The sequence below is a fragment of the Hyla sarda genome, chromosome 6 (genome assembly GCF_029499605.1).
Source record: "Hyla sarda isolate aHylSar1 chromosome 6, aHylSar1.hap1, whole genome shotgun sequence".
Classification (NCBI taxonomy): domain Eukaryota; kingdom Metazoa; phylum Chordata; class Amphibia; order Anura; family Hylidae; genus Hyla; species Hyla sarda.
The window spans coordinates 129,202,273-129,229,043 of record NC_079194.1 but is presented as its reverse complement, the minus strand read 5'-3'; the positions used below and the strand labels follow the sequence as shown (position 1 = coordinate 129,229,043).

Here is a 26,771-nt window from a genome sequence, read left to right as displayed (position 1 = left end):
CAGGGTGGACAGCTCCCATTGCTGCGGACTTGGACAAGTTCCCTCATGGTACTATCCAACTGAGTTAGTTTATATTGTGTTTCCAAAGTCTGCAGAGACTGGCAGAGACTGAGTAGTTTTGCCGACGCCTCCCTCTTTAGGCGAGAGCCATGTTTGATCAGAATGCCTCTGAGGACACATTTCAAGGCCTGCCACTTAATCATAGGGGAGGAGTCATCTGAGATGTGGTCTTGGAGGAAGTTATCTATGGAGCATCTGAGGTCTTGCAAGCAGACAGAGTGTAGGAGCAAGGACTCATTTAAACGCCATGAGGATTGTGGTTTGGTGAGAGAGGGAAGTGTCAGCGAACAGCTAACAGGTGAATGATCTGACTGTATTCTCAAGCCAATCTCTGTATGGGTGACTGAAGGAAGAAGATAGTGAGGACAGAAAATGTAGTCTATGCGACTATAGGACTGTCTCGGGGCAGAAAAGAAGGTGAAGTCCTTGTCATGAGGATGAAACACTCTCCATACGTCGCTAAACTGCATGGAATGTAGCTTCATCCACAGGGCACGCAATTTAGTATGTGGGACTCTGGAGGAGCCAGCAGAGGTATCAGCCTGTGGGAACAGAGGGAGGTTAAAGGGGTTCTCTGGTGCTTAAACATCTTATCCCCTATCCCAAGCATAGGGGATAAGATGCCTGATTGCGGGAGTCCCACCGCTGGGGACCCCCGGGATCATTCAAGCGGCACCCCTTTTGTAATCAGTCCCCGCGAACACGCTCCGGAGACTGATTACAAACGCTGCGCACATGATCACGGGGGTCCCCAGCGGCGGGACTCCCACGATCAGGCATCTTATCCCCTATCCTTTGGATAGGGGATAAGATGTTTGCACACCGGAGAACCCCTTTAAGGGGCCCGTTGCCAAGTTTCGCAATGTCGTCAGGGTTTTAATCAAGAATGGTATTTGGTCTCTGTTGGGTGCATAAATTGAGGCTATGGTGAGGGTTTGGCTCGAAATTTCACAGTTAACAAAAACGAATCTGGCCTGTGGATCAAGGAGGGATGATGTAATTTTGGGAGTGATTTATGAAAAGCTAGGGATACTCCTTTGGATCTGGATTCTGGATTTGTGCTGTGAAGCCACGAGGTGTAGTATTTAGTGGGTATAGTGGGTATGTGATCAGTTTTGAAATGTGTTTCTTGGAGTGAGATGATGTGTGCTCTCTGTTTGTGGAATGCGTAGAGTATTTGTGCACGCTTTTCAGCGGTGTTGAAACCCTGAACATTCAGAGTAAGTAATTTTATGTCAGCTGCCATGGTGGAAGTGTGGCAATGTAGTCAGCTTACCAGTACGGTCGCGGCGGTCCAGAGCCTTCAGTCCACGGCAAGGATGAGGGAACATCTGGTAGGTCCCAGCCAATAAGAAGAAGAGATGTATGAGAGTTAGTATAGAAAGAAAGGGGTAGGAGAAGAACAGGAGCGACTGCGGGAGGTAGGATGTAGGGGGGCTAAGGTGTATGGCCAAGGAAGCCAAATGAAGGACTGGGGTCGGCCCAGTCATCATGCTAGTGGGGGTCAGCATGGAAGGTGTTCCGAGGTAAAGGGCAGTACAGCAAGGGTGATGTGCGAAACTAAAAGTGAGCAATAGAGCTAGCAGCTCACATTGACAGGGCTAGACTAAGAGTCAGGGTGGACAGCTCCCATTTACAGAATGAAGGCATCTAGGGTTAGCGCCTGGGTAGCCGGGTATGTGGAAGGGCATGATGAATCTAATAGAGACAGTAGTTGTCTCAGTGGATTAGCTTACTGTGGAGGGGCGACAAGGGCAGTATGGTGCTATCATCAAACGGGCAAGGCAGGGCCTGGGTTGTATAAGGCAAAGGAGAACGGAAGAGAGTAATAGTGAAAAGCATGAGTTACATGGTTCAGGTCTTGCTGTTCTGGTTCGTGAAGCGGTTGGTCAGCTGCAGGAGGTTGGCTCTGTCATGCTTCTGTTGCCGGCGTTCGGGGGTCTTCGCCGACGGCCAGGTTGTGGATACAAAAACTCTGTTCCAGTCAGGTAGAGGGACTTGGGGGAGTTTGAAGGTGGCTAGGAAAGCCAGTAAGTCCTCCGGTTTACGGACTGTCGCTGTGGTGGATCCGTGTCGAGCTGTCAGAGAGAAAGGGAACCCCCATCTGTAGGTGATCTGCGCTTTCTGTGGTAGCACGAGGAGAGGTTTGAGAGAGGCTCTGAGTTTGAGAGTGTGCAGGGATAGGTCTGGGAACAGATAGATCTGGGAGCCATTATAGGTAAGGTGTTTCAGATCTCTGGCTTTGCGCATAATGTCCTCTTTAACTGTGAAGTGGTGCACTCTGCATATCACGTCCCTTGGCCTTGCAGGGTCAGGGCTTTTCGCCTTCAGGGCCCTATGAGCCCTATCCAGCTCCAGCGGCGTGTCAGGTGGTTTCTTCATGATCTCATTGAAAATGCATTGGAGAGTCCCAGCTAATTCATGCGGAAGGACAGTTTCAGGCAGTCCCTTTAGTCCGATATTATTGCATCGGTTTCTGTTAACGATGTCATCTAGATGGTCAATTAGGGCAGCTTGTAGGATAGAAGTAGATTTGGCGTGATCATGTAGAACATGTAGCTGTGAGGACACCGATTTTCTGAATTCTTCCAGATCTCAAACTCGGGTTGTCAGGTTGGAGACCTCCTCCTTGACTGGCTTGAGATCCCTTCTCCGGGCGACTTTGAGGTCAGAGGCCAAGGTTTGCATGTCTGCTTTAGTGGGTAGGGGTGCCAGTAACGCCTGTAGCTCTGGGAAGCGTTTCAGTATGTTAGTAGCTGCTTCAGGTGAAGGCAGGTCAGCTTCCAGTGTGGAGTGTGGGGGTTCACGGAGATTGTCAGGGGTGCGGTATCAGCGAGTCGGACGTCTCCGATCAGTAAGCGTGTCATCTGAAGAAGAGTGGCCCGAGAGGGTAGGGTCAACCAGAGGAGTTTTCAGAGGTGTCTTGAAGAGAGTCTTTTTCACGGGGGGACTCGCTCCCCAGTAATCTGGGGTGTCACTTTCTGCTTCAGAATCATGGGAGCCATCAGCGGAATCAGTGTTCATGGCAGGGGGACCTGGGGCAATGAGATGTGGGTCATCACATGGGTCTCTAGGTCTCTTCTCAGCTGGGGGGGGTGTTGGCAGAGATTGCCAAGTGCTCAGGATTTGAGCCACAACAGGGTTTGCAGGGTCACATACAGGGGATGCAGAGGTGGCATATGTGGTTTTGTCCTGGCCTGGAGCGAGCAGCAGAGTGTGCGGAGAAGTGGCGGGTGGCGGGGAGATCACGGAATGTGGAGCCTGGGCTGGAAGCTGCTGTGGTAGCGGCTGTGCAGGGGCACTGTTGCAGCGTTGTACATACCCCTCTTCTGAGGGGCCTCTACTCCCTTGCCGTGGTGGTGAGGGCAGGGAGGAGGCTGCGCTCAGTGCCGACATCCCAGGCGCCAGGGTACTTTGAGGTACGGAGCACCTGTCAGCGGCATTTGCTCTCTGCTGTTCCGCACCGCATGACAGAGTCGCAGGAGCTGTGGCTTTAGGACAGCAGTGCGGCGCTCCATCAGTGTGAGGGTTCGCAGCCATCTCCGCTTGTAGGGAGGCTGCTTGCGCAGGTGCCAGAAGTGAAGGGGCCTTTGCTGTGGAAGATGGCGGCAGCTTGTGAGGGAGAGCGGGCCGCGTCTCGGTGGTGTGTCCCAGCGGGGCACGGAAGAAGGCTGCTATTCCTCCGGTGTGTTCTCCAGGCGGTAAGTGGTTAGGCTTTCGGTTCCTGCCTTTGTTTCTGCCCGGATTTAAGCCCGAGATTTGTCAGCCTTGCCGGAGCTCTCATGCCGCACGTCTCATCCTCAGCGCGTCAAGCCACGCCCCCTCCCTTTCAGTTTTTATCCAAGGGAGCATTGCAGAATGGGATGACACTATATTGATACAGAATAACATCAACCAACGGGAGAAGGGGCATTCTGGTTTAGGACATGAGGTCATCATATGAATATTAGTTGTTGCCGATTATACCTGCCCTAATTCTGTTCTGAGCTCAAGGTCTGTCATCACTATTGAATCCTATTCAGTGGGATATATCTCGAGTGGTAATTAACCTTTAAAGTCTCTTCCTTTGACTCATCTTCTCCTCCACTTTGACTCATCCTATTTATGTTGGGGAAGATGATCTTAGCATTAAACAGTAATGATCTATGATTCAGTTCAAGCTTTTTTGATTGATTTCTGCCAGTGGAATGATATGCTGTCTAATAAAGGGCAGGTGTCACGTCTTGGGACACTAGTGACTCCACACACGTTGTTCAATGCACCTCCCCCACCTGTGAGAAGACATTACTTCCAATATTTTTATTTTTTTACTTTGTAGCAATATTCTACAAGCTGTTGCTCCCAACATATTCTGTTATCAATGGCCGCAGGTTGGGGACCTACTGACATCTTGCTAAATATAACCGGAATGCAAAATTATAACCCGGTCTGACAATGGAGAGAGTGAGCTCTTTGTTTGTACAAAAAAAACATACATTTATTGTAATCTTCTTGAAATCATGGCAGACAGTACATAAAACAAGAAATCTTCATGTAAAGGTACTCCTCAGCATAAGTAAATAAAGTAGGAGGGTTATGTAGGCATGTCCATAAATCTTGTGTCACCAGCTGGGATTTCTTGCTAAGTACTTCATCCAGCATGGTGGATCCATCTTGAAATGTCCATCAAAATGGCGGCATCTGTTAGCTTCCTCCAGCTGTCATCCTCCTTGTGCTGGAGGGCTGTGCAGGGCTACCTGGAGACCGTCGTCTGCTCCTCCCTCTATCCTGGCTTTCTCTGGAGCAACTTTTGCTCAAATGATGGGTGTGTCCATCATGATTGAAGGTGTGTCCTTTATAAATGTGGGCGTGTCTATCCTAATTGATCCTGTTTCTACTATCCATAAATGTACAAATATGGTTTATTAAAAGTAAATATCTCCTCCTAGTGGGTTGGCTGGATATATATATATATATATATATATATATATATATATATATATAAAAGGAGAAGACCTGACTGACTGACTCATCAACGCCCAGCCTAAACCCTTGGACCTAGAAACCTGAATTTTTGCATAGGTGTTGTTTTAAGACGTAGACAAGGAATAAGAAAGGATTTTTCGAAATTCCACCCTTAAGGGGGTGAAAAAGGTTTTTTTTTTTTTTTTTTTTTTTTTTTTTTTAAAGTCCTATACAAGTCTATGGGAAATATATGTTACTGCATAACTTCCAAATAGGCTGGAGATATTTCGATAATATTTGGTCACATGTTACTTATATGTCCACTTAAAATATAGGATAGTTAATTTAACCTTTAACTACCCCCATTTGTGAGGGTCGGGGTTTTTGTTTAAAGTCCCATGCAAATCAATGGGAAATGTATGTTCCCACATAACTTCCGTACGGCTGGAGAAATTTCAATAATATTTGGTCACATGTTACTTATATGTCCACTTAAAAAATAGGATAGTTAATTTAACCCTTAACTACCCCCATATGTGAGGGTCGGGGTTTTTGTTTAAAGTCCCATGCAAATCGATGGGAAATGTATGTTCCCACATAACTTCCGTACGGCTGGAGATATTTCAATAATATTTGGTCACATGTTACTTATATGTCCACTTAAAAAATAGGATAGTTAATTTAACCCTTAACTACCCCCATTTGTGAGGGTCGGGGTTTTTGTTCCCACATAACTTCCGTACGGCTGGAGATATTTCAATACCTGGTACGCATATTACAGGTCGGGATATGAGGACGGGATGGGAGGTCGAGATTGCAGGTCGAAATAGGAGGTCGAGATAGGAGGACGGGATGATCGGGATAGGAGGTCATGATAGGAGGTCGAGTTAGGAGGATGGAATATTAGGTCGAGATAGGAGGACAGGATAGGAGGTCGGGATTGGAGGTCGAGATAGGAGGTCAAGATAGGAGCTCGAGATAGGAGGAAGGGATAGGAGGATGGGATAGGAGGTCGAGATGGGAGGAAGGGATAGGAGGATGGGATAGGAGGTCAGGATAGGAGGTCGGGATAGGAGGTCGGGTTAGGAGGTCGAGATAGGAGGTTGAGATAGGAGGATGACGGGATAGGAGAATGGGATAGGAGGTCAGGATAGGAGGTTGGGATAGGAGGACGGGATAGGAGGACGGGATAGGAGGTCAGGATAGGTGGTCGGGATAGGAGGTCGGGATAGGAGGTCGAGATAGGAGGTCAGGATAGGAGGTCGGGATAGGAGGTAAAGATAGGAGGTCAAGATAGGAGCTCGAGATAGGAGGAAGGGATAGGAGGATGGGATAGGAGGTCGAGATGGGAGGAAGGGATAGGAGGATGGGATAGGAGGTCAGGATAGGAGGTCGGGATAGGAGGTCGGGTTAGGAGGTCGAGATAGGAGGTTGAGATAGGAGGATGACGGGATAGGAGGATGGGATAGGAGGTCAGGATAGGAGGTCGGGATAGAAGGTTGGGATAGGAGGTCGGTATAGGAGGTCGGGATAAGAGGTCGGGATAGGAGGTAAAGATAGGAGGTCGAGATAGGAGGACTGGATATGAGGACGGGATAGGAGGTCGAGATAGGAGGACGGTATATGAGGACTGTTGGCAGTATATAAGCAGCGCGAGAAGGCGGGTTCCCCTGCGCGCAGGCTCGGTAAAAGTCCTCAAAGGATGTAAATCTTCAATTCCATGAAATAGCAGATGTAATATTCGGGGTTGTTTGGATGCCCATAGATTTTACCCAGAGCGGCCTCTTTACTAGGATCATAAAAAGTAAATCTATGGTGAGCGAAACCGCGGGCAAAGCTAGTTTATATATATATTTAACTGGAGGGTGTATACATAATGTCATGGCTATATTGTTATCTGATTGTATACTACTAGCTCTATAAATATGGTTCTTCTCTGAAGTCTCGACATGACTATTCTCTTGCTACATATATACTACATGATTGTTGTCTGTCTATAGACATGATATCCTTTGACAACTGGTGAGCACGTAGCATGTACTTAATAACCTTGGTTATTATGTGATATTGAAAAATTACATACTTTTTATCACATCTACTTTTCATGCTTTATAGAAACATTATGAAATCTGATAGTGGGCTTGTGTGAGATGAGACCCAAGGATAGAGGACCCTAATAAAGTATCAATACACCTTTAAAATTTCCACTCTCTCATGTCTTCAATGTCTGACAATACAATAAAGCTTCGGTGGTTGATGTGCTTTAAATATATTTAGGTGGAGTTCTGCTTTAACCCCTTAAGGAAGCATTTAATTGTCACCTTAAAAGGGTTACTCCAGTGGAAAACTTTTTATTTTTTAAACAACTGGTGCCAGAAAGTTAAACAGATTTGTAAATTACTTCTATTAAAAAATCTAAATCCTTCCAGTACTTATTAGCTGCGGAATACTTCAGAAGAAATAATTTTATTTTTTGAACTCAGAGCTCTCTGCTGACATCATGACCACAGTGCTCTCTGCTGACATCTCTGTTGATTTTAAGAACTGTCCAGAGTAGGAAAAAATCCCCATAGAAAACATATGCTGCTCTGGAAGTTCCTAAAATGGACAGAGATGTCAGCAGAGAGCACTGTGGTCATGATGTCAGCAGAGAGCACTGTGTTCCAAAAAGAAAATAATTTCCTCTGTAGCATTCAGCAGCTAATAAGTACTGGAAGGATTAATATTTTTTAATAGAAGTAATTTACAAATCTGTATACCTTTCTGGCACCAGTTGATTAAAAAAAAAAGTTTTCCACCGGAGTACCCCTTTAACTCCTTAAGGACGCAGGGTTTTTCAGTTTTTGCATTTTTGTTTTTCCTCCTTACCTTTTAAAAATCATAACCCTTTCAATTCTCCACCTAAAAATCCATATTATGGCTTATTTTTGCGCCACCAATTCTACTTTGCAGTGACATTAGTAATTTTACCCAAAAATCCACCGCGAAACAGAAAGAAAAAATCATTGTGCGACAAAATCAAAGAAAAAATGCCATTTTGTAACTTTTGGGGGCTACCGTTTATAGGCAGTGCATATTTAGGTAAAAATGACACCTTATAATTATTCTGTAGGCCCATACGGTTAAAATGGTACCCTACTTATATAGGTTTCATTTTGTCGTACTTCTGGAAAAAATCATATCTACATGCAGGAAAATGTATACGTTTAAAAATGTCCTCTTCTGGCCCCATTTTTTGCGCTTTGATCTGAAGTTTTTATCGGTACCATTTTTGTTTTGATTGGACTTTTTGATCACTTTTTATTCATTTTTTAATGGTATAAAAAGTGACCAAAAATACGCTTTTTGGGATTTTGGAATTTTTTTACGTGTACGCCATTGACCGTGCGGTTTAATTTTTGATATATTTTTAGAGTTCGGACAATTATGCACACGGTGATACCACATATGTTTATTTTTATTTACACTGTTTTATTTTTTTAAGGGAAAAGGGGGGTGATTCAAACTTTTATTAGGGAAGGGGTTAAATGATCTTTATTAACACTTTTTTAAAACTTTTTTTTGCAATGTTATAGCCCCCATAAGGACCTATAACACTGCACACACTGATCTTTTACACAGATCACTGGCGTGTATTAACACGCCTGTGATCAGTGTTATCGGCGCTTGACTGCTCCTGCCTGGATCTCAGGCACGGAGCAGTCATTCGCCGATCGGACACCGAGGAGGCAGGTAAGGGCCCTCCCGGTGTCCTGTCAGCTGTTCGGGACGCCGCGATTTCACCTGTGGCTGTCCCGAACAGCCCGACTGAGCAGCCGGGATACTTTCACTTCCGCTTCAGACACGGCGGTCAGCTTTGATCGCCGCATCTGAAGGGTTAATACAGGGCATCACCGCGATCGGTGATGTCCTGTATTAGCCACAGGTCTCGGGCGTTGATTGCCGCCGGGACCGACCCGATATGATGTGGGGTCACTGCGTGACCCAGCGGCATATCGCGGGAGCCTGCGGAGGACATAAATATACGTCCTTCGTCGTTAAGGGGTTCAGGACGCAGCCCTTTTTTGCAAATCTGACCACTGTCACTTTAAGCATTAATAACTCTGGGATGCTTTTACTTTTCCTTCTGATTCTGAGACAGTTTTTTCGTGACATATTCTACTTTATGTTAGTGGTAAATTTTCTTCGATACTTATATCATTTCTTGGTGAAAAATTCCAAAATGTTATGACAATTTAAGGAATATGGACATCCCCAATAAACTATATATTGATTCACATATACAATATGTCTATTTCATGTTTGCATCATCAAGTTGACATGTTTTTACTTTTCTTCTCTTCTGAGTATGGAAATACCCCATGTGTGGACGTCAAGTGCACTGCAGGCGCACTACAATGCTCAGAAGAGAAGGGGTCACATTTGGCTTTTGGAAAGCAAATTTTGCTGAAACGGTTTTTCGGGGCATGTCACATTTAAGAAGTCCCTATGGAGCCAAAACAGGAAAAAACCCTACATGGCATACTATTTTTGAAACTACATCCCTCAAGGAAAGCAACAAGGGGTACACCCCACAGGTGTTTGACGATTTTTCGTTAAAGTCGGATGTGTAAATGAAGAAAAAAAATGTTCACTAAAATGCAAGTTGTTCCCCAAATTTTACATTTTTACAAGGGGTAATAAGAGAAAATGCCCCCAAAATTTTTTACCCCACTTCTTCTGGGTATGGAAATACCCCATGTGTGGACATTAAGTGCTCTGCTGGCGCACTACAATGCTCAGAAGAGGAGGACCGCCATTGAGCTTTTGGAGTGAGAATTCAGTTGAAATAGAAGGCAGGGACCATGTGCGTTTACAAAGCCCCCCCGTGATACCAGAACAATGGATTCCCCCCACATATCACCCCATTTTGGAAACTACACCCCTCAAAGAATTTATTAAGGGGTGCAGTGAGCATTTTTCATTTTCACGGACCACTGTTTCAAAAATCTGTCAGACATCAGTGGGGCATAAATGCTCACTGTACCCCTTATTACATTACGTGAGGATATAGTTTCCAAAATGGGGTCATATGTGGGGGGGGGGATTGTTCTGGCACTATGGGGGCTTTGTAAACAGACGTGGCCTTCAATTCCACACAAATTTTCTCTCCAAAAGCCCAATGGCGCTCCTTCTCTTCTGAGCATTGTAGTACGTCCAGATATGGGGTATGTTCTCAGTCAGAAGTAATGGGGTTACAAATTTTGGGGGGCTTTTTTTTTCCTATTTTCCCTTGTGAAAATGAAAAATTTAGGGTAACACAAGCATTTTAGTTAAAACATTTTTTTTTTTCATTTTCCCATTCAACTTTAATGAAAATTCGTCAAACACCTGTGGGGTGTTAAGACTCACTATACCCCTTGTTACATTCCATGAGGGGTGTACCACAGAACCACTGTACCTCTGCGTCGTCGTCAAGGCAACGTGACTATTCCGGGCCCGAAGCGCGGAGAAGAGGCCCCCCCGATGAAGATGGCAGCCCGGAACCACTATCCCACCGGACGACCTCCCCACTGGACAGTCCTGCAGCACCGGACCAGCGCCGAACGGAGATGAGTACAGAACTAAAGGGGGTGAGAGGGGCTGGATGATGTCGAAGGCCGCAGTGGTCTTCAACCTGCGGACCTCCAGAGGTTTCAAAGCTGCAACTCCCAGCAAGCCCGGACAGCCGATGGCTGCCCAGGCTTGCTGGGAGTTGCAGTTTTGAAACCTCTGGAGGTCCGCAGGTTGAAGACCACTGAGGGCGGAGAGTTCACTCGAGTATAAGGCGAGAGGGGTGTTTTCAGCATGAAAAATCGTGCTGAAAAACTCAGCTTATACTCGAGTATATGCGGTATACGTTTGTTAGGTAGGCAGGAAAAGCATTTGCTAGGTAGGTAATATGTTTGGTTGGTAGGTGGGTGGCCACGTTACATTTGGTAGGTAGGCCCTTAGTCCAGTGTTTTCCAAACAGGCTTTGGCTGTTTGGGCATGCTGGGAGTTGTAGTTTTGCAACAGCTGGAGGCACTCAGGTTGGGAAACACTGGACTGAGGGCCCAACTACCCACCAAAATGCCACCTTCTGCTGCAAAACTCTAACTTCCAGCTTAAGACTGTCTGAGCATGCTGGGAGTTGTAGTTTTGCAACAGATGGAGAGACAATGTTTCGAAAACACTGCCGTAGTTAGTGTTTCCCAACCTGGGGGCCTCCAGCTGTTGCAAAAACACAACTCCCAGCATGCCCGGACAGTCTTAAGCTGGGAGTTAGAGTTTTTCAACAGCTGGAGGCACCCAGGTTGGAAAACAATGGACTAAGGACCTACCTACCAAACCTGAGTGTCTCCAGCTGTTGCAGAACTATAACTCCCAGCATGCCTGGACAGCTAAAGACTGTCAGGGGAATGCTGGGAGTTGTAGTTTTGCAACAGCTGGAAGTCCCCAGGTTGGAAAATACTGACTAAGGCAGTATTTTCAAAACAGTGTCTCTCCAGGTGGTCCAAAACTACAACTCCCAGCATTCCCTGACAGTCTCTAGCTGTCAAGGCATGCTGGAAGTTATAGTTTTGCAACAGCTGGAGGCACACTTATTTGTAAACACTGGTGTAACACTGGAGGCACACTGATTTGTAAAACTGGTGCTGAAACAATGATGACACTGAGCGCACGGTGGTTCACTGACCTGCAGGAAAAGCAGAAGGCGGCGAACAGAGAACGGGACACCAATATTGGAGCAACAGGGGAGCATAGACAGTTGAGTTAGTTTCTTTTGGAATAATTTTCATCCCTGGCACAGTGGATAAAACTAAAATAAAATACTAAAAAAGCCAGCAAGTAGAAGTAAAACGTCCGTCTTTATTCAGGGTTCTTCCTTAAAAGCCTTCACGGTGGCAGACAAACCGCGAACATATCAAAAATATGAAATATTGCACAAACAGAGGGGGGTCCCAAGCATGGCTGACGCGTTTCTGATCTATCGATCCTTACTCATAGCCTGTAGATCCTCAAATGAGGCACCCTTATATACTCCAGGGCATTTTCCCCATTCCCACAGGAAGGGGAGGGACAGGTCCACATCACATGTGCACGTGATTAAAACAAAAACATGTATATATATATAAATATAAAAAAGATATAACTTATATAAGTCGACTTATATATATAAGCCGCTGAAGAAAGCACCTAGTGGGTGCTGAAACGCGTCCGGTGACCCCCCCTAAGAGACGTATGAGACCACTATCATCATTTGCAGTCCAGAGCAATTACCGGCTATCACACGGACATTTCTGAGAGCGCGACATTTCGGGAGCGCGCGCTCTTTACACGAGGACGCCACCTGGATTACCTGCCTTGCAAGCGCAGCAGCCCCTGTATCTATCGCCCACCATCTGCTAAAGAGCAACGCTTCAATGGTCTCACACCATCATTATCAAGCCACTTGATAATGATGGTGTGAGACCATTGAAACGTTGCTCTTTGCACATTTGGGATGAATAAATAGTTTTCATTTTTTCACCATACCTTGAGTGCCACAACATTTTCCTTGGAACTACGTATGCAGAATCCTGGACACGGACCCTTGCTGGAGGCACCTAATCACGCTTGGAACTATATATATATATATATATATATATATATATATATACACACAAATCAAAAAATATGTTGCAGTCTCTTGTAATACCTTTTTTATTGGACTAACAGAATTTTGTAGAGACAAGCTTTCAGGATTCCTCCCTTTATCAAGTCCAATAGACAAGGACTAATGATCAAAGGACTTTATAAATTATCAGGGAGGAATCCAGAAAGTTTGTGTTTGTCTCTACAAAATTCTGTTAGTCCAATAAAAAAGGTATTACAATCTGCATCACTGGACTAATATGGCTACTCACATTTACTATACAGATATACACATACCTGAAGAGGGTTTAGAACCCTGTGATGTCACACATGCTTGTGATGATGTCATCGTAAGCTGTACAAGGAGGTGCGCGCCGACTGCAGTCTCTTCAGTGTGTTTTGCATTCACAACCTGTGGTGCAAAGTGTTTGTTAGAGAGTTTCTATTTGCGATAGAGAATTCAAGATTTTGACCGTTCCTTGTCTGAAGAGAGAACCACAAGGTAAGTCTCAGCCTCTTCTATTCATACATACACAGGGCAATTTGTTTGTCAGGGGTTTTTTTTTTTTTTTTTTTGCTTTTTTTTTTTAGCATAAAAAACAAGGAATTAATTTCCAAAAGAAATAACAAAAGTTATATTCCTCATAGCATTGTGACAATACTTGGCTTAGGCATTAAACATAATAAAACGCACAGATAGTATCATGACCAGAGCTTTTTCTTGCAAAACTGCTAAAATGCAATTATGCCCAAAAAAGCCCCCAAGAAAAAAAGTCCTAATTCATGAAGTTCTAAAAGATATAAGTCTATGAGAAAGATTTGGTGGTGTAGTAAAAGAATGACAGAAAGATTAGGGCAGAAATATAATATTATATAATAGAATTCTGTGTATACTAACAATAGAAATACTCCGGGTACTCCGAAAGGGAAAATTTTCAAATCAACTAGTGACAGAAAGTCATATAGGGGATGGATAGATCCCAATGAGGTGGGGTAGGTTCATTATTAGTATATGTATTTAGCAGGATAGCCCAATTGTATCTACAGTATGAAGTTCACATGGCCCAGTGACCATACAGCCAAGCCCTTATAATCCGCCATTACTAGGACAGGTTCAGGGTTATCAGATATTACTAGGACCGGAGAGGTTCAGGTTTATCATATATTACTAGTAGTGTTGCTCGCGAATATTCGCAATTCGAATATTATTCGCGAATATCGCATATTCGCCAATTCGCGAATTTCGCGAATATAGCGATATATATTCGTAATTATGAATATTCGTTTTTTTTGTTTTTTTTCTTCACAGTACACATCACAGTGATCACCCCTCTCTGCTTCCAGCTTGTGTAGTGTAAAGAAGGCTGTAATACTACTGTGTGAGACTGGCGTGCGAAAATTCGCATATGTGAAAATTAGCATATGCTAATTTTCGCATATACGAATTTTCGCGTATGCTAATTTTGTATATGCTAGTATTCACATATGTTAATTTTCGCATACGCGAATTTTCGCATTTGCGAAAATAAAACTAGAATATAACGAATATGCGAATATTCGCGAATATATGACGAATATTCGTCCATATATTCGCGAATATTCACAAATTCGAATATGGCCTATGCCGCTCAACACTAATTACTAGGACCGGACAGGTTCAGGGTTATCAGATATTACTAGGACCGGACAGGTTCAGGGTTATCAGATATTACTAGGACCGGACAGGTTCAGGGTTATCAGATATTACTAGGACCGGACAGGTTCAGGATTATCAGATATTACTAGGACCGGACAGAATCAGGGTTGTCAGATATTATTAGGACCGGACAGGTTCAGGGTTATCAGATATTACTAGGACCGGACAGGTTCAGGGTTATCAGATATTACTAGGACCGGACAGGTTCAGGGTTATCAGATATTACTAGGACTGGACAGGTTCAGGGTTTTCAGATATTACTAGGACCGGACAGGTTTAGGGTTATCAGATATTACTAGGACCAGACAGGTTCAGGGTTATCAGATATTACTAGGACCAGACAGGTTCAGGGTTATCAGATATTACTAGGACCGGACAGGTTCAGGGTTATCAGATATTACTAGGACCGGACAGGTTCAGGGTTATCAGATATTACTAGGACCGGACAGGTTCAGGGTTATCAGATATTACTAGGACCGGACAGGTTCAGGGTTATCAGATATTACTAGGACCGGACAGATTCAGGGTTTTCAGATATTACTAGGACCGGACAGGTTTAGGGTTATCAGATATTACTAGGACCGGACAGGTGCAGGGTTATCAGATATTACTAGGACCGGACAGGTTCAGGGTTATCAGATATTACTAGGACCGGACAGGTTCAGGGTTATCAGATATTACTAGGACCGGACAGGTTCAGGGTTATCAGATATTACTAGAACCGGACAGGTTCAGGGTTATCAGATATTACTAGGACCGGACAGGTTCAGGGTTATCAGATATTACTAGGACCGGACAGGTTCAGGGTTTTCAGATATTACTAGGACCGGACAGGTTCAGGGTTATCAGATATTACTAGGACCGGACAGGTTCAGGGTTATCAGATATTACTAGGACTGGACAGGTTCAGGGTTATCAGATATTACTAGGACCGGACAGGTTCAGGGTTATCAGATATTACTAGGACCGGACAGGTGCAAGGTTATCAGATATTACTAGGACCGGACAGGTGCAGGGTTATCAGATATTACTAGGACCGGACAGGTTCAGGGTTATCAGACATTGGTAACCTCAGGCAAGACGTCTCCATATAAAACACTTATAGAGAAGCGTCTTCTTCTGAGGCTGCGATGGTCTTAGTGTTATCTTGTGGTTCTGTGCTGGACATTTCTGCTCTGTATGAAGGATCTATTGTATAATGACATGAATGATGACATGTTGTCTAATGTGTTCACTTATCTCTCTCTCTCTCTAGTGTTTTCAGGCTCTGACCTGTGACCATGGCCTCTCCACAAGACCCATTGCTGAAGGAGGAGGAAGAAGCAATGGAGGACCATAGTGATATGGATGTAGAAAAGGGCGATATCCCTGAGAGGCAGAACCTGCCATCTCTAAGCGTGATGTCCACCGCACGTTCCATCATCACTGTAGTGATCCTCGCCTTTGTTAATTTGCTCATCTATGCAAATCGCTCCAGCGTGGCGGGGGTGCTGCCTTATATACAGAAAGCATATGACACCAATGCTAGTCTGTCCGGCTTATTGAATACATTGTTCATTGGAAGCTACGTGCTGGTCGCACCAATTGCCGGATATTTGGGCGACCACTGTAATAAGAAATATACTGTTTGCGCAGGAGTCATCGTTTGGCTGAGCATGACACTTACCCTGTCATTCATCCCTGACGGGTACTTCCTGCTCTTCCTGCTGATGAGTGGACTGGTTGGAGCCGGAGAGGCTACTTTCTGCACCATCGCCCCCTCCATCATTGCAGACCTTTTTACAAGTGACCAGCGGACCCGCATGCTGAACGTGTTTTACTCCGTCATACCTGTAGGCTGCGGACTAGGATACATCATCGGGCCCAAAGTGACTGATGCAGCAAGGGGTGATTGGCATTGGGCGTTTCGAGTCACCCCTGGCCTGGGCCTCATAGCTGTGGCTGTGATGATTTTGGTCACAAAAGAGCTTCCAAGAACGACTACAAACGGGAAGAAGAACAACAAATCCCAGAAGTTTGCCAAATGGGCGACAGATCTGAAAAAACTATTTAAAAATCGAAGCTTCATGTTAACCACCATGGGATCGACGGCTGTATCCTTCATAGTGGGAGCCATAGGTGTATGGGGTCCGTCATACCTGACCCACGCACGAACACTCCTACAAGAGAAGGACCCTTGCCGTGCTGTACCGTGTGACTATCACGACATCCTAATATTTGGTGTGGTTACAGTCGTTTCCGGCATTCTGGGAGTTGTAGCAGGGACGGAGATAAGTAAAAGATATCGCAAATCCAACCCACGGGCGGACCCGCTTGTGTGTGGATGCGCGATGATGCTCTCCGCCCCTTTTCTTCTGTTGGCATTGACTTTTGGCAACATCAGCCTCGTTGCCACCAACATCTTCATCTTCATCGGAGAGACGCTTCTGTCAGTAAATTTCACCCTCATATCTGACATTATACTAAAAGTAGTAACTCCGTGGAGGAGATCTTCAGCCCTGGCCGTGCAGATGACAATCTATCACCTCCTAGGTGACGCCGGCAGCCCGTACCTCATCGGCCTGATATCTGACACCTACGAACGAGGATATGCCAAATCCCCTCTTCTGAAATACCGCAGCCTGGAGTATGCCCTCATGACCTGCACCATAATGGCAGTCATCGGAGGGGCCTTCTTCATGGCCACGGCCCTATATATAGAGAGGGACAAAAAAGAAGCAGAGATGGAATCAGAACCTCCGTCATCCTCCTCCTCCTCACTGCTTCCTGCCGATGAGGACCACGCTTCAGACTGAGGAAAAGTCATTGCTTACCTTTATCTCGTTTACTTCATTAAAAAAAAAAAAAAAAAAAATAACTGCATTTGTTCTATGTTCCACTTTACCCCTTATTCTCTACCCAGGGGCGGACACAGACAGCAGAGGGCCCTTGTGCAAAGAATGTGCCTGTGCCCCCCCCCCCCCAAAACATCAATTGTTCAGCACCCCCCCTCCATGTGTCACTTACTCAGGTGGACCCCCATATGTCACTTGCTGTATAAGTTTCTAATTATTTATTAAGGCCTCCCATATGCCGCAGCTCATTCAAGCCCCCCCACATTAGGTAGCATAGATTCCCAACATTAGGTAGCATAGATTCCCTACATTAGGTAGCAGTTTCCCCACATTAGGTAGCATAGTTTGCTCACATTAGGTAGCATAGTTTCCCCACATTATGTAGCATAGTTTCCCCACAATAGGTAGCACAGATTCCCCACATTAGGTAACATAGTTTCCCCACATTAGGTGGCATAGTTTCTCCACATTAGGTAGCACAAATTCCCCACATTAGGTAACATAGTTTCCCCACATTAGGTGGCATAGTTTCCCCACATTAGGTAGCACAGATTCCCCACATTAGGTAACATAGTTTCCCCACATTAGGTAGCATAGTTTTCCCCACATTAGGTAGCACAGATTCCCCACATTAGGTAACATAGTTTCCCCACATTAGGTAGCATAGTTTCCCCATATTAGGTAGCACAGATTCCCCACATCAGGTAACATAGTTTCCCCACATTTGGTAACATAGTTTCCCCACATTAGGTAGCATAGTTTGCCCACATTAGGTAGCACAGATTCCCCACATTAGGTAACATAGTTTCTCCACATTAGGTAGCATAGCTTCCCCACATTAGGTAGCATAGTTTCCCCACATTAGGAAGCATAGTTTCCCCACATTAGGTAGCACAGATTCCCCACATTAGGTAACATAGTTTCCCCACATTAGGTAGCATAGTTTCCCCATATTAGGTAGCACAGATTCCCCACATCAGGTAACATAGTTTCCCCACATTAGGTAACATAGTTTCCCCACATTAGGTAGCATAGTTTGCCCACATTAGGTAGCACAGATTCCCCACATTAGGTAGCATAGTTTCCCCACATTAGGTAGCATAGTTTCCCCACATTAGGTAGCACAGATTCCCCACATTAGGTAACATAGTTTCCCCACATTAGGTAGCATAGATTCCTCACATTAGGTAGCCATAGCCCCCCCAAACACACAGACAGACACAGACGCACACAGAGACACACTTACCTGCCCTGCACAGCGCTTCTGCTCTCCGGCAGCGGCCTGACGAGTGACGTCACTGATGTCCTCCTGAGCGGGTCTGCAGAAGTACGTCACTTGTGCGACGTCCCTAGTCAGACCCCGGTCGGCCAGAAGCAGACTCACTGTCTAAAGTGCCCGCTGCGCTATTATACCCCGCAGCTGCTTTAGAACAGTGAGCAGCGGCGGCGCCAACCCTACCATGAACCTACTAGGCACACAAAAAAAAGGGGGCAGCAAAATGCCGCCACTGAAAAGTGCCACCTGGGACTTATGGTCCCACCGAGTCCCATGGTAGGACCGACCAGAGGCGGCTCTAGACTTTGTGAGGCCTTAGGCAAAACTTGAACATGGGGCCCTGCTTTATTTTCTGCTGAAATTACATGGTGGTCCGGCTGTGAGATGGTTATACTGTGACATCACTGTGTATTATCCCTGTACTGTGACATCACTGTGTATCATCTCTGTACTGTGCCATCACTCTGTGTATTATCCCTGTAATGTGACATCACTGTGTATTAACTCTGTACTGTGCCATCACTGTGTATTATCCCTGTACTGTGACATCACTGTGTATTATCTCTGTACTGTGACATCACTGTGTATTATCCCTGTACTGTGACATCACTCTGTATATTATCCCTGCACTGTGACATCACTCTGTATATTATCCCTGTACTGTGACATCACTGTGTATTATTCCTGTACTGGTACATCACTGTGTATTATTCCTGTACTGTGACATCACTGTGTATTATTCCTGTACTGTGACATCACTGTGTATTATTCCTGTACTGTGACATCACTGTGTGTATTATCTCTGTACTGTGACATCACTGTGTATTATACCTGTACTGTGACGTCACTGTGCATTATCCCTGTACTGTGACATCACTGAGTATTATCCCTGTACTGTGACGTCACTGAGTATATTATCCCTCCCTGTACTGTGACATCACTGTGTGTATTATCTCTGTACTGTGACATAACTGTGTATTATCCCTGTACTGTGACATCACTGTGTGTATTATCTCTGTACTGTGACATCACTGTGTGTATTATCTCTGTATTGTGACATCACTGTGTGTATTATCCCTGTACTGTGACATCACTGTGTATTATCCCTGTACTGTGACATCACTGTGTATTATCCCTGTACTGTGACATCACTGTGTATTATCCCTGTACTGTGACATCACTGTGTATTATCCCTGTACTGCGACATCACTGTGTATATTATCCATGTACTGTGACCTCACTGTGTATTATCCCTGTACTGTGACATCACTGTGTATTATGCCTGTACTGTGACATCACTGTGTATATTATCCCTGTACTGTGACATCACTGTGTATATTATCCCTGTACTGTGACATCACTGTGTGTATTATCCCTGTAATTATCCCTGTACTGTGACATCACTGTGTGTACTATCCCTGTACTGTGACATCACTGTGTGTATTATCCCTGTACTGTGACATCACTGTGTATATTATCCCTGTACTGTGACATCACTGTGTGTATTATCCCTGTACTGTGACCACACTGTGTGTATTATCTCTGTACTGTGACATCACTGTGTGTATTATCCCTGTACTGTGACATCACTGTGTATATTATCCCTGTACTGTGATATCACTGTGTGTATTATCCCTGTACTGTGACATCACTGTGTGTATTATCTCTGTACTGTGACATCACTGTGTGTATTATCCCTGTACTGTGACATCACTGTGTATTATCCCTGTACTGTGACATCACTCTGTATATTATCCCTATACTGTGACATCACTGTGTATCATTCCTGTACTGTGACATCACTGTGTATTATTCCTGTACTGTGACATCACCGTGTATTATTCCTGTACTGTGACATCACTGTGTATTATTCCTGTACTGTGACATCACTGTGTGTATTATCTCTGTACTGTCACATCACTGTGTATTATCCCTGTACTGTGACATCACTGTGTATTATCCCTGTACTGTGACCTCACTGTGTATTATCCCTGTACTATGACATCACTGTGTATATTATCCCTCCCTGTACTGTGACATCACTGTGTGTATTATCTCTGTACTGTGATATCACTGTGTATTATCCCTGTACTGTGACATCACTGTGTGTATTATCTCTGTACTGTGACATCACTGTGTGTATTATCTCTGTACTGTGACATCACTGTGTGTATTATCCCTGTACTGTGACATCACTGTGTATTATCCCTGTACTGTGACATCACTGTGTATTATCCCTGTACTGTGACATCACTGTGTATATTATCCCTGTACTGTGACATCACTGTGTGTATTATCCCTGTACTGTGACATCACTGTGTGTATTATCCCTGTACTGTGAAATCACTGTGTATATTATCTCTGAACTATAACATCACTGTGTGTTATCTCTATACTGCAACATCACTGTTGATACTTACACTGCACTGTGACATCACTGTATATATTAAGCCTGTATACCCTAATGTCACTGTACATATTTACCTTGCACTGCGAGTGACAATACAGGGTAAATATGCACAGTGACATCACAGTTCAGAGTTAATATAAACAGTAATGTCTATGTACAGGGACAATAAACAGTTTTGCCACTACAGGGTTAATAAACGCAGTGTTGTCCCAGTAGAGGGTAACTATACAGTGATGTCATTGTACTGGGAAAATATACACAGTGAAGTCAGCATTCAAGAATAATAAACTGTGATGTCACTACAGGGTTGTTATACACAGTGACATCAAATTACAGGATGAAGCACAGTGATGTCACAGTTTATTATGAAGCACAGTGATGTCACAGTTTATTATGAAGCACAGTGATGTCGCAGTTTATTATGAAGCACAGTGATGTTGCAGTTTATTATGAAGCACAGTGATGTCGCAGTTTATTATGAAGCACAGTGATGTCGCAGTTTATTATGAAGCACAGTGATGTCGCAGTTTATTATGAAGCACAGTGATGTCACAGTTTATTATGAAGCACAGTGATGTCACACTTTATTATGAAGCACAGTGATGTCACAGTTTATTATGAAGCACAGTGATGTCACAGTTTATTATGAAGCACAGTGATGTCACAGTTTATTATGAAGCACAGTGATGTCACAGATTATTATGAAGCACAGTGATGTCAGTTTGTTATAAGCACAGTGATGTCACAGTTTATTATGAAGCAGAGTGATGTCACAGTTTATTATGAAGCAGAGTGATGTCACAGTTTATTATGAAGCAGAGTGATGTCACAGTTTATTATGAAGCAGAGTGATGTCACAGTTTATTATGAAGCAGAGTGATGTCACAGTTTATTATGAAGCAGAGTGATGTCACAGTTTATTATGAAGCAGAGTGATGTCACAGTTTATTATGAAGCAGAGTGATGTCACAGTTTATTATGAAGCAGAGTGATGTCACAGTTTATTATGAAGCAGAGTGATGTCACAGTTTATTATGAAGCAGAGTGATGTCACAGTTTATTATGAAGCAGAGTGATGTCACAGTTTATTATGAAGCACAGTGATGTCACAGTTTATTATGAAGCACAGTGATGTCACAGAGACTACAGAATGTACAACTGTACGTATGATGAAGATGGCGGGATGCTATTGAAACGTTACACGTACATGGGGGAATAAAACACTTTGTTTTTGCACCTTATCTGGGAGTGCCGCTCGATCTTTAGTTTTGTAGATAGATAGATAGATGATAGATAGATAGATGATATATAGATAGATAGATAGATGATATATAGATAGATAATAGATATGAGATAGATAGATAGATATGAGATAGATAGATAGATAGATCAGTGTATCCCAACCAGGGGGCCTCTAGCTATTCCAAAACGACAACTCCCAGCATGTCTTTGGCTTTATGAGCATACTGGGAGTTGTAGTTTTGCAACAGCTGGAGGCCCCCTGGTTGGGAAACACTGCTCTATCTATCAATCATCTATCTATCCATCTATCTCCTATCTATCTATCTATATCATATCTATCTATCATCTTTCTATCTATCTCATATCTATCTATATATCTATATATCATCTATCTATCTATCTCTCATATCTATCTATCTTTCATCTATCTGTCATCTATCTGAGATAGATATGACAAAGAATAAGTCAGCCAGCACTTTAGTTGATACCAAACTATTATATGGACCTGGCCTACAGGTGCACGCTACTAGGCTAGATATACAGCAACAGAAGAATGCAGCAGCACACTGCCAGCACAAGGATATAGGTGCAACATGAATATGCAGTTAAAACATGAAGAGCTATACAGCTATGGTGTAATAGATGCAAATGTGAAACTATGAAATAGGTGTGTATATAAGGTGTCTTGGATGTTCCAGACCCTGCCATGCTTACTGAACTGTTCACACAGAGGCATATTCACAGTGTAGGGTCCGTCCCATGAGGCCACCTTATCGCGGTGGGACGGTCCAAGCTATTTGACCGCCGGCGGAGACAAATTTGCGAGCTAAGTGCCTCACTATTTCATAGTTTCACATTTGCATCTATTACACCATAGCTGTATAGCTCTCCATGTTTTATCTGCATATTCATGTTTCATCTATATCTTTGTGCTGGCAGTGTGCTGCTGCATTCTTCTGTTGAGATAGATATGAGATAGATAAATAGAAAGATAGATAGATACATAAATGGATGGATATAGATAGATGGATAGATAGATAGATATGAGATAGATAGATAGATATGAGATAGATAGATAGATATGAGATAGATATGAGATAGATAGATAGATAGGAGATAGATGGATAGATAGATAAAAAAAAACTCTAGAAGAGCAGCACAACAAAATTAAGAAAACCGATGCAATGGTGCACGCTGGGTATGAACCTTGGTGAGAGGTTCACTTGTACTAGAAAAAAGCAAGAGACGAGCAGCACACAGAAAAATTAGTGCAAAAAAGGTGGAGATTTATTGCATTATCCCAGTGTACAAGCTCCTTGAGAACGGCGACGAGAGGTCGCTGAAACGTCGCTTCTTTTGTACACTGGGATAATGCAATAAATCTCCACCTTTTTTGCACTAATTTTTCTGTGTGCTGCTCGTCTCTTGATTTTTTTTTTTTTGGATAGATAGATAGATAATAGATAGATGATTGATATAGATCAGTGTTTCCCAACCAGGGGGCCTCCGGCTGTTGCAAAACTACAATTCCCAGTATGCTCATAAAGCCAAATTAATGCTGGGAGTTGTAGTTTTGCAACAGCTGGAGGCCCCCTGGTTGGGATACACTGATCTATCTATCTATATCATATAAATTTATCTATATCATATCCATCTATCTATATCATATCCATCTATCTCCTATCTATCTATCTATCTAATCTATCTATCTCATATCTATCTATCATATATCTATCCATATCATATCTATGTATCTATCATCTATCTATCGATCTGTCTATCATCTATCTATCCATCTATTTATGTATCTTTCTATATATCATCTCTCTATCTATCTATCATCTTTTTATCTATCTTTCTATCTATCTCATATTATATATATATATATATATATATATATATATATATATATGTATCTATCTATATATCATCCATCTACCTATCTATCTCTCATATCTATTTATCTATCTATCTCTCATCTATCTGAGTTAGATAGATAGATAGATATGAGATAGATAGATAGATAGATATATAGATAGATAGATATGAGATAGATAGATAGATATGAGATAGATAGATATGAGATAGATAGATAGATAGATATGAGATAGATAGATAGATAGATAGATAGATAGATAGATAGATAGATAGATAGATAGATACGTCGAATTCACCGTTACTCACGATATTTGCAATGCATAATTAGCTCTGTTCATCTCCTTTTGTCCTCCCTCTCAGTATAGGTTTGGTTATTAGATTATTGTATGCCATTTTTTATTGTATATAAACCTTTTTTATTCACCTTAACTTTTCTTTCTTTCTCTTTGCAGAAGTGGACTCGAGGCCCCTCACTCACCCATGTCAACCCTCCAGGCAGACCAGGCACCTTGTCTACACACAACACACCACTAGCACTTGGACCTGAGACCACCCCCTCCTTGGACAGCCCCCCCATTTGTGACTCCAACCAGGTGCTGTCCCTTCTCCAGTGACGGGTAGCACACAGGCACTCTGTGTTGACTGCCTATGGTGGCCACCGGAGTTGCCCCACAGGACAACTAGAGATCTGCGGTTCCCGCCACCCACCAGGAGATTGCTGAGAAACACCGGAGCCCACACTTACCACTTCCAAGATGGCGCTGTCCTCGATCCTTCCAAGTGTGCGCATGCGCCGCACAGGACGCCCCGGTCTCCAGGATCCAGTGCACAGAACAGCCCACATGGTGTTTGTTGATACTCGTCACTTCCGCACGTCGCATGAAGCTCCCGTACATGCCGGAAATGCCTTGGTCTATGCCTCCACGTCATGCTGCCTCACTGGGTGAGTAACTGCGGCCCCCCGCACACTTGTGCATCTAGATTGTAGAACTGCCACAGTATTCCATTGTCACATCATTTGTTCTTTGTACTATCTGTGCGCCTTTTCTATGCACACCACGTACACATGTATAATGCACTATAATTTGATTTTGATCGCTGTTATTGCATACCACATGGATTTGTTTACATGTCAACTCTAATTATGAGGGCGGTCCTGCGTGACCTATAAGTACCCTCCTTCTCCACCATTTTGTTGCTTGACAAAGGCAGCGGGAGGCTGCCGAAACGTAGCTCACTTTGGAGTAAATAAAGACATCACTTTATTTCACCAGCTTGGAGTGCCACTGCTTCTACTTTTCTACATTATCTTGGATCTCTGACCCAGATCAACAACAGTCAGGCACCCGTTCACCTTTATCGCAGGAGTGCTGCTTCCCTCCTCTACTAGATATGAGATATATAGATAGATATGAGATAGATAGATAGATATGAGATAGATATGAGGATAGATAGATATGAGAAAGATAGATAGATGCATAAATAGATGGATATAGATAGATGGATGGATGGATAGATATGAGATAGATAGATATGAGATAGATAGATATGAGATAGATAGATATGAGATAGATAGATAGATATGAGATAGATATGAGGATAGATAGATAGATAGATAGATATGAGAAAGATAGATAGATAGATAGCTGCATAAATAGATGGATATAGATAGATGGATGGATGGATAGATATGTGATAGATAGATAGATAGATAGGAGATAGATATATAATAGATAGATAGATAGATAGATAGATCAGTGTTTCCCAACCTGGGGGCCTCCAGCTGTTGCAAAACTACAACTCCCAGTATGCTCATAAAGCCAAAGGAATGCTGGGAGTTGTAGTTTTGCAACAGCTGGAGGCCCCCTGGTTGGGAAACACTGAACTACGTCCCACTGTCTCCTACAACTTTCCCCCTCTCCCCCAAGCAAGTTACTTACTTTAAAAGGGCAGCATCAGCAGTGGGCACTGGGCAGGTAAGTCTTCCATACTGGTGGTGTCCAGGCCTGTATACACACAGCGGGCCTGCTCCACAAGGTCCAGCAGCAGCATACAGGGGAGTGAGAGAGGGGGAGGAGCTTCCTGTCTGCTCTTCCCAGTCTGCATAGCGCGGCCCCTGCGTGGTGACAGGGCTGCTGGCTGAAGGTTTATTTAAAAAAAGGATGCCGGAGTAGATGGCTCCAGGGGGCGGGGGTGCAGCGGGGGCTCGGGCCCCTTACTGGTGGCCATGAGAGCTGCTAGTGACCTACTGCTGCTAGGGGGGGGCACAAGGGGGGGGGGGGGCAATCATGATGTAGGGGGGCCGTGGCCCCCTCTGGCCCCCCTAACCCCCCCCCAGAGACGCCACTGGCTGCAGGGGTGGTTGAACGCAGCGTCCATCCGGGTGCTGTCAAACTTGCTGTGGTCGGGGAGTATGCGGTGGTATGTGGCCTAATGCTCGCCTCTGGGGCCGGACCTGGAGAGGGCAGCGGGCCCCCTCTCACGCTGGGCCCCTGTGCAGCTGAACCGGCTGCACAGGCGATATGTCCGCTCCTGACCCTCATATTTGGTATTTCTGTACTCAGGAGAAATTGCGTTACAAATGTTTTGGCCCTCCAGATGTTGCAAAACTACAAATCCCAGCATACCGGACACCCCGCCCCCCCCCCCCCCCCCCCCGCCCCCAATCTGCTATTGGTTGGTCGCTTTTGAATGACCAATGACCTCACTTCTATCTCTTCAGGGGGGGGGGGGGTCTTAGGACCCCCCTCAGTCATGTGCCGGGATGCCTGCTAGCGGTGGGGACCAGAATTCCCA

The 26,771-nt window shown here is 44.2% G+C and overlaps 1 protein-coding gene and 1 long non-coding RNA gene across 3 annotated transcripts in view; one reads left to right on the top strand and one right to left on the bottom strand.

Annotated features, from left to right (window-relative positions):
- The window catches only part of LOC130276101 (uncharacterized), a 173,866-nt gene that overhangs the window by 25,768 nt on the left and 121,327 nt on the right, over positions 1-26,771 (bottom strand). The window contains exons 1-2 of one of the 2 annotated variants that reach the window (XR_008845021.1): positions 25,916-26,018; positions 12,937-13,051 (exon numbers count right to left, since the gene is read on the bottom strand). This is a non-coding gene — a long non-coding RNA (uncharacterized LOC130276101). Of the gene's footprint in view, positions 1-12,936; positions 13,052-25,915; positions 26,019-26,771 lie in introns of those variants that run through there. The other variant, XR_008845019.1, reaches the window with a different exon arrangement.
- On the top strand, positions 12,966-17,155 carry LOC130276100 (protein spinster homolog 1-like). Its single transcript, XM_056525002.1, has 2 exons — positions 12,966-13,141; positions 15,591-17,155. The coding sequence occupies exon 2, from the start codon at positions 15,616-15,618 to the stop codon at positions 17,128-17,130; it is 1,515 nt and encodes a 504-aa protein (XP_056380977.1). The 5' UTR covers positions 12,966-13,141; positions 15,591-15,615; the 3' UTR covers positions 17,131-17,155.